The following is a 12,162-nucleotide window of genomic DNA, read 5'->3' as shown; positions in this document are numbered from 1 at the left end:
GACAGTGGAAAGTCAAGAGTAAACTAAAAATGCATGTGTGAAAATAAAAAAGTGCATCTAGTGTTTTGCTGCAAGGTCATATTAATGCATCAGTGAGCTCTTCATTTCAAAATTATTGTGAAAGATGTTATCAAGATGTAATAATGCCATACTGGTCAATGAACATTACAACACTCAGAACAGGTCTGAATAAGTTAAGCATCTCTGTTAATGTTGTTAAAACTTTGCGTAATTGACAATACATGGGCAAAAAGTCCATAGACTTTGTTAGAAGGCCCCCTAGTCTATATATTTATACTAGGGTTTATACTAAGACTAATTGCGATTAATCGCATACAAAATAAAAGTTTTTTTGCATAATTGATGGGTGTGCACTGTTTAATCATTATATGCATATATATAAATACATACACATTAATGTTTCTGTTTAGAAACATTTATGTGTATATTTATATATATTTTGATATATTTTATGTTAAAAATCTAAAAAAAAAGATACCAACATTTTTCTTAAATTCATACATATATGTGTGCATATAATATATATATATATATATATATATATATATATATATATATATATATATATATATATATATATATATATACTTAAAGTAATATTCAACTTTCATAAAAAATTCTGATAATTTACTCACCCCCCTATTCTTTGTTTAGTCGAGAAGAATTTTTTCTTTTATTAAGGAAAACATTCATGGATTTTTCTTCATATAGTTGACTTTATCAGTTTCAATGCAGTTTAAAATTGCAGTTTCAATGCAACCGAGGCATAAGGGTCTTATCTAGCGAAGCGATCGTCATTTTTGCCAAAGAAATAAAAAAGAAGTCCTTTTTAACCACAACTTCTTGTCTTGCATGAGATTTGTGATCCGCCAAAGTGACCTTACATATTACGTAATCACGTCAAAAGGTCACGCATGACGTATGCAAAACTACTGTTTACAAGTGTGGAGAAAGAGGACGTTGATGTATGTGGAATGAAAAATATTAATTAATGTCTTCGTATCAGTTTATTGTTTAATTGATACACATATTGCGTCTTTTGCACGCTCAAGTTCATTATTTCAAATGTAGGCGCGCGGTATGTGCACTCATAACGGAACGATATGGTCGCGATGCGCACCGAATGCCGCAAGTGCACCACAGGTCATGTGACAAAAACCTAAAAATGGCCCCTAAAATGGTCCGCAAGTGTGCATTTGACACATGTAACGCGTGACCGTTATTACGTAATACATAAGGTCGCGCTGGCGCATCACATGGCTAATGCAAGACGAGAAGTTTAAAAGAAATTTTTTTGACGAAAATGGTGATCATTTTGCTAGATAAGAAACTTAAGGGCTTGTTATAGTTGTGCGTAGGTTCTACGGCGTAGGTTCCACGTCGGTTTTCATTTATACTTTTGCGTCGTCGTCCACATCAGTGTGCAAACACGCGCCGACCACTGGTAGGCAGTATCCACGCCAGTAACCCCAGTAGCAACGTGACCGTGAATGAAGAAGCAGCTTGGCAAGTTAACCCACAAATGGAGAAGAAACAGCAACTTGTTGTGTGTGATTTGAGAAGACCTGGATTGATGGAAGTAAATAAACTAAGTTAAATCAATCCTCAACTTGGCCCATCTTTGTTTTCACTGTGGCAAACAGAAATACCTATGACACAGTTTTTTTACCTGACGGGAGGGGTTCTGGGGGACAACATACTAATACTGTGTTTGACACCATTTCGCCTTCAGAACTGCCTTAATTCTACGTAGCATTGATTCAACAAAGTGAGAAATGTTGGCCCATATTGATAAGATAGCATCTTGCAGTTGATGGAGATTTGTGGGATGCACATCCAGGGTATGAAGCTCCCGTTCCACCACATCCCAAAGATGCTCTATTGGGTTGAGATCTGGTGACTGTGGGGGGCATTTTAGTACAGTGAACTCATTGTCATGTTCAAGAAACCAATCTGAAATGATTCGAGCTTTGTGACATGGTGCAATATCCTGCTGGAAGTAGCCATCAGAGGATGGGTACATGGTGGTCATAAAGAGATGGACATGGTCAAAAACAATGCTCAGGTAGGCTGTGGCATTTAAACGATGCCCAGTTGGCACTAAGGGGCCAAAAGTGTGCCAAGAAAACATCCCCCACACCATTACACCACCAGCCTGCACAGTGGTAACAAGGCATGATGGATCCATGTTCTCATTCTGTTTATGCCAAATTCTGACTCTACCATCTGAATGTCTCAACAGAAATTGAGACTCATCAGACCAGGCAGCATTTTTCCAGTCTTCAACTGTCCAATTTTGGTGGGCTTGTGCAAATTGTAGCCTCTTTTTCTTATTTGTAGTGGAGATGAGTGGTACCCGGTGGGGTCTTCTGCTGTTGTAGCCCATCCGCCTCAAGGTTGTGCGTGTTGTGGCTTCACAAATGCTTTGCTGCATACCTCGGTTGTAATGAGTGGTTATTTCAGTCAAAGGTGCTCTTCTATCAGCTTGAATCAGTCGGCCCATTCTCCTCTGACCTATAGCATCAACAAGGCATTTTCAACCACAGGACTGCCGCATACTGGCTGTTTTTCCTTTTCACACCATTCTTTGTAAACCCTAGAAATGGTTGTGCGTGAAAATTCCAGTAACTGAGCAGATTGTGAAATACTCAGACCCTCAGCCCGTCTGGCACCAACAACCAGTTCAGGAGATTGTCTTGACCAGGACCACACCCCTAAATGCATTGAAGCAACTGCCATGTGATTGGTTGATTAGATAATTGCATTAATGAGAAATTGAACAGGTGTTCCTAATAATCCTTTAGGTGAGTGTATATTATGTTTTAGCTAGGATATTATTTAATATAACTTCGATTGTGTTCGACTGAAGAATGGAAGTTATATACACCTGGGATGGCACGTGGGTGAGTAAATCAAAGATACATTTTTATATTTCAGTGGACCATTCTTTTAAAATTGAGGTGTGTTGTAATTATTTTATTTTGAATGTGGGCACGTCAACTTATTCATCACATTCCTGTGTGTACGTTTCCAGATGCCAAAGAATAATAAATCTAAATTTAGTTCTGAACATTGCTTAGCATTCGTTCACTCAGTGACTGGACTATTTTCCAATTGCTTTTCACCCTCCGTCATGCCTAGAAAATTCCCCAACTCGTTTCCCACTCACATGCTATCCGCAAGATTTACTGTTAAACATTTTTTTAATACGCAACAAACCGAATAATAGTCTGTGCGTCCAACATTTTTTTACTTTCCGTATTGCTATTTAATAAAAAAACAAAAGCTAAAAGACAACTTGTCCTTTTTGGTTCTGCTTGCACGTGGTCGGATGAGGTAAACAGTCTCTCGTTCTGTAATTTTGCACCGAATTTTCCATTACACAAGGTTTTGAAGTTCTCTGTGCTGAAGTCTTGGCCTGCGTTTTAGCTGAGTCAATTGTGTTTATGTGTCCAGTTAAAGGAGCCAACTATTCATTGAACAGTCAGCGTGGGGATATATCTGTGTATCCCGTCAGGAGAGCTGGATTTTATTGCGTTTCCTTAGAACTGGCAGAAATGAAAGAAAAGGCCTGAAACTGGGCCAGCTTTTAGCGCATAACCCAAAATATCCCTCTGCTGTTTTTCATTTACTGGGCCTGTGTTATATCTTCAGTGTTTTGCGAAATTTAATGACTTTGTGAATGAAACCATTTTTCAGAGCTGATAGCTTTTGTTAGAAAAGTTTACTTTTAAGGCTAGATTAGCATTATAAATCTAGAAGTATGAAATAATATAGCTGTCATAGTTTTTGGTTTGCTTTTTTCAACACCTCTAAATTTCTAAAAGAACCCAAAGATAGTTTTGTTTATATTTAATCGAATTATATAATGCATAACCACATTGTATGGAATGTGGCTTCACATTTCATTTGATTGACATGACTGTTTCCTGTTTATCAATTCATACCTGCATTTCTCATCTCTCAGCTGATAGGCCTGGGGTACTGACGCTGAGGATTCTGGGTGTTCGGGAAGAATGTGGCATGCAGGCCGCTGTGTGTGACAGACTGCCGGAGAATGAGAAGTATGTAGCGATGTTCAGCAAGGACACGGCCGCTCAACTGCAGCCTACACCTGGAGACATCGTCCACATCTATCCACCCTGGTGAGAGTCTCTGCTTATAGAGATGCCCGAGATCATTGTGTTCGTGTATTACCTTTGGTAACTTTTTCAAAACATAATATCATCTGATAAAGATCAAAGTATTAGTAATACTATTACACATTCTTAAGGTTAGGGATTTAAACAAACCCAAAACAACCCAGCATCTTGGCAATGATTTTGCTTTATTCACTCTCATTTCCTCCATGCAATGGAAATATGGTCTTTATCTTTAAAATGATTCTTATCCACCCTACTTCTTTATGTATGCACACCCACATGTTCAAACAGACTGTAATCAGATATTGAACAAATATTGACGTTACACTTGATTTCAAGTTCGCCAAATCTTTTTTGGGGTGTTCCTAAACTTAACCTCATAATTTTTCTATTTGTTTTGCCTTCTGGTTATGCTTATGCTTTATTTCATCTTAACTTCTCTGGGTAGTTTACACAACATTGTTTATAATCGAAACAGGAACGTTTTATGCATTTTTATGCCGTTTTGCAGGCGGGTCAATGACGTGACGTTAATTATTTTTTGTCCGTATGGTTCAATTAAATGTAAAAGGGTTAAAAAAAATTGCAGATTACTTGCATACATTCTATTTTTTTGAGGACCAAGTCTACATTTTCTGGTTTTATTTCATTTTGAAAGAATATTTGGGGGATAATTCAGGGCTCAACGCAAATAATTTTTTATATTGGCCCGGTTGGGACAGTGGTTCAGGTTTTCACTTGCCTTGCCAAAAGTTTCACTGGCTCCAATAAAAAAGTCAGTGTCACATATTTAAAAATAATACATCAAAAGTCAAATATAATTGTATACATAATATTGTATACAACAAAGATTAAAAAAGGCTCCCAACTTTTCTGCTTTACTCGTAAAATGACAGCAAATTGTTTAAAATATTGGATCGTTTCTTTTGTCATGTTTTACCCAAGTAAATATCTGCTTCCAAGATGTTAAATAATATACATTGATGAAAATATATTTTAGTGACTGAGGGTGAAGCACTTGGGCAAGTCACAATACTTATTACTGGCACGAACGTCTCTCACGCTTGCCTTGGGCCACCGGGCGGTCCTTTATGTTGAGCCCTGTAATTGCAAAAATGTCAATGTGGTGTAACCAATCTGTGTCAATTGGTGTAACCAGTATTTTTTTTAATGAAAATATAAATATATTCATAAAAAATGTGGAATAAAATATAATCATCTAGTTTAATATAATATGATTTTTTTTACATACATGTTAACATCATTTTTCAAAGATAATTTAGAAAACAGAGCTGTTTTCAGCATATGTCCTGACAAATATTTACAAAAACGCATTAAAATTTACATTTAGAAATAACTAATAAAATAAATACAATTTTTGTGTGTATTTTAAAATATATATATAATTTTTTTATGATTACGCTTATATGCCATCAAGGTGGATAAAATGTTTAATATTTCTCTTTCTTGGGCACAATTGGCGGTTACATTCAGTCTTAACTTTCATAAAAATGGCCCAAATGTCATTTTTTTATTGCATAAAATTAACATAAAACACTGTGCGTTGAAATAAACCTGATGGATGCTTTTTAAATAAGTTTTTTTTAAATATTTTTGAATTTCTCATCTTTATCTCTGACCCAGTCCTGAAAATGCAAACTTTTGAAAATTGCCCTAAAAATGCGCATTGTTGTCTCTGTGTAAACTTAACTATGAAAACGCAAGTTTGTGATAATGGTGATGTTGGGTGGCCATTCGTGCCAGTTCCGCCGGACACGTCCCGAACATGTTTTCGGGTGGGTTCTCCGGAAGTCGCCTTGCTCGACCGCATACGTCATCCAGGTTCTCACATTTTAGTTAAAATACATTAGAAAATTAAGATTTATTTCATAGAATCATTGTAGTTTCATTCTTACCTTGAAATGTAACGGTTGGTTTTCTGAAATTGAACTTGAAATATTAAACCTTGATGATGTATGAGGTCGACCAACGCGACTTCCGGAGAACGCACCCGAAAACATGTTTTCGGGACGTGTCTGGCGGAACTGGCACGAATGGCCACCCTATGGTGATGTCAAGCGGGTGACAGAAGATACTGAATTAGATGAAGTACCTACTCATCGACCAGTAAAACAGTAGGTACTATGTAGTATGAATATGGATATTTTTAATTAATTCGGACGTACTACATCCGTCATGTTGATACATTATATGACATGCGTCGTGACTAACAAGTTAGTCGTTAACTGGAATGACATTAAACTAACGCAATTTAACCACAAGGGACAGCTGTGTAATGCACGTATTTACATTTGCATAAAGCCGCGTTACCGCATTACAACACATCTTCTTTTTCGTTGGATAATTCCTCTCCATGGGGCTCACGGGATGGTAAAGTGTCCATCGAAGGAACATTACGGGAAGTAGTAGGTCATCCGGGTATTTTTCGCTGGCTGTTTTTCTAATACTATGAATTCCGATGTACTACTTGCCTCGCGTACTGCTTTTCACCAACTTTATATTATGGAAGTAGGCGGTTTCAGACACCGTGATGCTCAAGATACTGAGTTTATTATCGCTTTAAACTAGTGCTGGGCGATTTGGCCTAAAAATAAAATCTACGATTTTATTTTCTTAATTCGACTTACGATTTTTTCCGATTTCCCCCCCCACTTATTAAGAAAAGCAATAAGTACAAACGGCAGACAACTTAAAGCAAATTATGCTTTTATTTAATCAAAAGCAAGACAAAAGATTTTATTCCTTTCTTTGGAACAAACTTCCCACTCTCGCCGGTAGCCATGTTGTCGCTTGCTGTTGCCGTTTCGTGTGTTTGTGCTATGATGATGATGTTGTCGCTTGCTGATGCTGTTTCACGTGTGCTATGATGTTGTTGATGTTGCTATAATAACGCTACGGAAGCCCCGGGCAGCCAAAAATGCGCCATTACAAAAAAATCGAATTACTTATTTTTTAAATCGCCCACAACAAAAAATTCGAATTAATTAATTAAATCGATTTTTCGCCCAGGCCTACTTTAAACAAAGTTTACAAAATTTTGCTGCTTTATAGTAAAGGGTCGCTTAATAATAAATGTATTTCATTGTCCGTCTAAACAAAACTTCTCAATGCTTTTGCCATCTTGATTGTTTGTATTTATCTCTCTGTAGAAGAAAGCATATAGCGGTTGTTTACAAAGTAACCTCGCCATCTGCTGGCCTGGCACGCATAATACAACGTTTTTAGTCATTTGCGCATATCCACATAAACCTGGATCTTTTTGATAATACTTTACATTTTTCATTAAAACTAATTTTTTTGTGTTTCTGGGTGTCTTTCATTAAACAGCCTGTTAGTGATTGATAATAAATATCAGTAAAGAAATAAGCTGCAGAGCTGATAAGAACATTGTCTCTCTCTTGTAAGGCTTACAGGGCTGGAGCTGAGAGGTACAGAAGTGCCTGGCTCCAGCTGTTTAGGAGCACCGATCTGAGAGACACAAATCCCTCCAAACCGGAAACAAGAGCCCCTCCTCTCCCTCTCCCCCGTATCGGCCCCATGTAGTGTAGCTCTGACGTCATTCCCTCAGCTCCAGGGAATGGCCTGCATACCTCTTCCTGGCAGCTCTGAGCTCATTTCCAGCAAGCTGGGAAAAAACATCGCTGGATCCATTTTCTTCCCTTCTCCCATTTTTTCCCTTTTTTGAGGAACCTTAGGCAGCGGATCACAATAGCTGTGACACAGGCCAGAGAGGGGAATAAAAAACACATGCAGCACAGTGTGTTACTGGCATGCTTTCTCCTCTCCTCTTTCTCTTTCTCTCCCCCTGCGGAGTGTTTGCTTTTAGGGCAGGCGTAGTTGACCCTGGAAAGTCCAAGAGTTCATTTTACCCTGGAAAGTCCATTGGATTGACTCCAAAACTGCCCCTCTAAGTGTGAAGCGGGGAACATGGACGGCATATGCTAACACTTTCCTTATAGTGTTCTGTTTACATAATAAAGTGCCTAGATATGAGCATGGAAATTTTCTTTGCAACATTAATATTTGAGTTTTAAGATTTATCAGTGCACCAAAAGTCAAAGTGTGGACACACGTGCTTATTTATGTTGGAGTCATTTACAGTAATGTGATTAAAAGTTTTGTAAACACTATTGAGTGCCTGTAGCTCAGCTGGTGTAGTATTGCATCAGCATTGCAAAGGTTATGGGTTCAGTTCTCGGAGAACACACATACACACGGTTTTCTTCATCACCTTAATTTATTAAACGTTTATTTAAGCCTTTTATCTTGTGTCTTGTATAATCGCATTTATTCATTTGGCAAATGCTTTCATCCAAAACGACTTTAAGTGCATTACAAGCTATACATTTTATCAACATGTGTTCCCTGGGTTCAAACCAGGACCTTTTGTGCAAAGCTCTACCATTGAGCTTTACAATCATACAGTATCATAATCCCATTTATACAGTACCGAAATAGCAATATTATAATATTCACATATTATATTTTGGTATGGATTGGTATGTATATTATAATAGCAGGGTTCCCTTTCGAATCCATGATCTTTTGCACTGTTTATGCAATGCTCTACCACTCCGCTATACAATCATACAGTTTCTTAATCCCATTCATTCAGTACTGAAATACCAATGTCATAATATTCCTATATTATGGTATGCATTGGTATGTACAGTATATAATATATGCATAAACATAGCCGCGACGTTAAGACTGCGTCTTAAAAATTATTCTGACTAACTAGCAATTAGTTAGGGCTAATCAGTCTTATTATTTGGATTTAAATTAGACTAATCTACCTTTCTATGTAACATACTTAAAACAGTTATGATCAGTCTTCAAGAAAAAAATTCATGACTAACTTTTAAGACTAGTCTTAAAGTTTTATGCAACCGGCCACTGGGGTTTGATGAAAAAAAATATATTACAATTAAAGGAAACCACCACTGTTTTTCAATATTTTACTATGTTCTTACCTCAACTTAGATGAATTAATACATACCTATCTATTTAATGCGTGCACTTTTAATCTTTGTACAACGCTTCTTGAATGTGTTAGCATTTAGCCTAGCCCCATTCATTCCTATGGCTCCAAACAAAAGTTTTATTTTGTGCCACCATACTTATCTTTGTAACTACCCATGTAACAGTCTTTAAATAGGGAAAACATGGAAGTGTTTGGTGGCTTCTAAATGCATCACTGTTTGGATCCTAAGGTATGAATGGGGCTAGGCTAAATGCTAACACATTCACGATGCCCTGTACAAAGAATAAAAGTGCACGCATTTAAAAAGATAGGTATGTATAAATTCATCTAAGTTGAGGTAAGAACATAGTAAAATATTGAAAAACAGTGGTGTTGTCCTTTAAATCATAAAATGTAAACCTATTATTTTATAGTCTAAATAAAACACTAACTAACAAAATATGTATTTTATTTGTTTAATTTGCATGTCATGTGACCATAACATGACACATCATGCAAAATGGACGGATACGTTTTATGTACCAATAAGTAAGAATTACCAGATACTACTGATAAAAAACTTAACTAAATAAATGTTTTAGAAGTTTAACATGCCAATGCACTATTAAATAATGGAAATATTTACTATATATCTTCAAATAAGTAATTTAGGTCAAGAGTGTTCGGCTGACATAAAACTGACAGAAAACCCCTGTATAATATTATGTTAAGGTATTTTTGTATTGTGTATTTCCGGTGGCCTGTTCACTTACACAAACTCATCTGTGTGTCTCACACATCCCAGCGTTAAAGGAAATGCCAGTCATTGCACACCTGTACCGCGCCCTTACCTGTGTGTGTCAGCTCTGACGTCAGCACACATCAATCATGTTTGTTCTCAGACATCCTGCTCCATTCGACCAAAAGAAACATTCATATGAATATTATCATTACGCTTTGACCCGGTGTCCTCTGTGCGTAAAAAATCTACGTTAATTTCCCGTAGTACTGACACTTACAAATGTGCTTTGTGTTGTTTGTATAATTATTTCCTTGGATGAATATAATTTATTTCATTAGATCTCTTATTTGCTTCCAAGAAGTTATATTATATCTTAATATAAGATGAATTCAGCTACATTTATAAAACTTTTTGACACTCATTTCAGTTTAAAGGTTTTTTTTATTAATTTACCTGAATTCAGTAGTATTACACTATTAAATACAGGTAACACTTTACAATAAGGTTGTATTTGTTAACATTAGTTGCATTCGCTTACATGAACTAACAATGAACAATACACTTACAGCATTAATTAATACATTTTTAAAATAAAAAAATTATGCACAATGAACATGACCAACTGTATTGGCATTAACAAATGCTGTTAAACTATCTTGTTCTTTGTTAGCTAATTAATTTACCAATGCAACCTTATTGTAAAGTGTTACATATTTGTATTCATATGCAAATTTCTTTGTATTACACATGCAATATTTAAGCATTACACAAATGATTATAATGACATGCATAGTAAACACGTTTTCAGTTTATTTAATTATTCCCAACAAAGTACGGAAAACCAGATTTTTCCATGCTGTCACTCCAGGGTTGTCAAAGATCGGATTTTCCCCCCCTTTGTTCCTTAGGTTGACAAAAAGTAGAAAAAAAGCTGTTGTTTGCACAAGGGAGGAGAAAACCTCCACCTCTCCTGTGTAAACTTGCCTGCTCTGGCTGCCCTGGAGCCGCTGTGTGCCGTCTGAAGTTCGTGAAGTTCACTCCCATTACTCCTATTTGCTGGCACCTGCTCAAATCTCTCCGGGCAGGACGATTTGAATATTGACGTGAGCGTTACGTCTCATGACATGAGGTTGCAGGCCTCGGCTTGTAGCAGTGCAAAGGCTGTTTTGCAGATTAGTTTGTTTGGTACAGATGTGTTTATTCAACCTCCAATGCTGAGATTGATTTTTGGTACGTACGCCTGACGCTAAAATGACCAGATCTAGATGCATGTTTGCGTATTGGTCAGATGTGTTCAGTTAGTTGAATGCATCTTTAAAGATGACCCTGCCTGTTTTCTACATAAAATCATTTTGTATAATGTAAACAACATTTGGTGAAAATATATCCTTCATATATTGAATATTTATTGAGTCATGTCAAAGGTTGAAATCAATGTGAGATCGAACTTTGATGCTCCTCACCTCATCAATATATTTGTGACGGGGTCACAAATTATACAAAAGATTCAGTTACAGTACATGCATGAAGCAATAGACGTGTTTTATATTTGCAGGAATTAGTTTTCTTTCTGCAGATTCATTGTGGGTTTGTGAGTATCACCCCAGGCTATAACCTATATACACACTACACAACCGATAGACGTATTTCATTCACAAGCTCGTCTTGTCATTGTATATGCACTAACTCCAGTATTTAAAGTAAACCTCATGATAAATCCCCTATGTCGGGTACGTCGAAACTAGTCTTGTGTAGTCTGATTTTTCCCCCTTAATATAACTCCTAGTCCAGTTTAACATCATTCTCAAGCAAACTAACAAAATGGCATTTTAGTTTTGGTGAATGACAGATTCTTTTGTTTGTTTTTGTACCAATACTTAGGCAGACCTTTATTCTACGACCACAGGTAACCTATTGCCAAGTTAAAACACCATCGACTTCAACAAGTCTTTTGATGAAGTTTTTTTTTGAGAATGCATGTGCAATGAAAGCAAGTCACTTTTTGTCACCACCGATTGTTTTCCATCTCAAGAGGGATGGCCTACAGCTTAATATGTGTGAGAACTGTGGAGGTGGTCATTTGTTTTTTTGTCAATCCATCAACGTTAAAAGAAATCAATAGGTTCATTGTTATTAAAGGGCACCAATTGTCCGATTCACGATTTTACATTTCCTTTGGTGTGTAAGTGTGTATTAGTACATGTTAACGATATGCAAGGGGTGCAAACCCCAAAGTAAACGATGATGCGAGTTATCATCTCCAACGTAAATCT

At 36.7% G+C, this 12,162-nt stretch overlaps 1 protein-coding gene across 2 annotated transcripts in view; it reads left to right on the top strand.

Moving 5' to 3' along the window:
* spidr (scaffold protein involved in DNA repair) overlaps nucleotides 1-12,162 on the top strand; it is a 65,724-nt gene that overhangs the window by 14,567 nt on the left and 38,995 nt on the right. For both annotated transcript variants that reach the window (XM_065258621.2, XM_065258622.2), the window contains one exon: nucleotides 3,989-4,166. In XM_065258621.2, coding sequence (XP_065114693.1) covers nucleotides 3,989-4,166 — 178 coding nt within the window. The remainder of the gene's footprint in view (nucleotides 1-3,988; nucleotides 4,167-12,162) is intronic.

The sequence above is a fragment of the Paramisgurnus dabryanus genome, chromosome 22, assembly GCF_030506205.2.
Source record: "Paramisgurnus dabryanus chromosome 22, PD_genome_1.1, whole genome shotgun sequence".
Lineage (NCBI taxonomy): Eukaryota > Metazoa > Chordata > Actinopteri > Cypriniformes > Cobitidae > Paramisgurnus > Paramisgurnus dabryanus.
The sequence above is the reverse complement of the archived record's forward strand: the minus strand, read 5'-3'. Positions and strand labels throughout refer to the sequence as shown.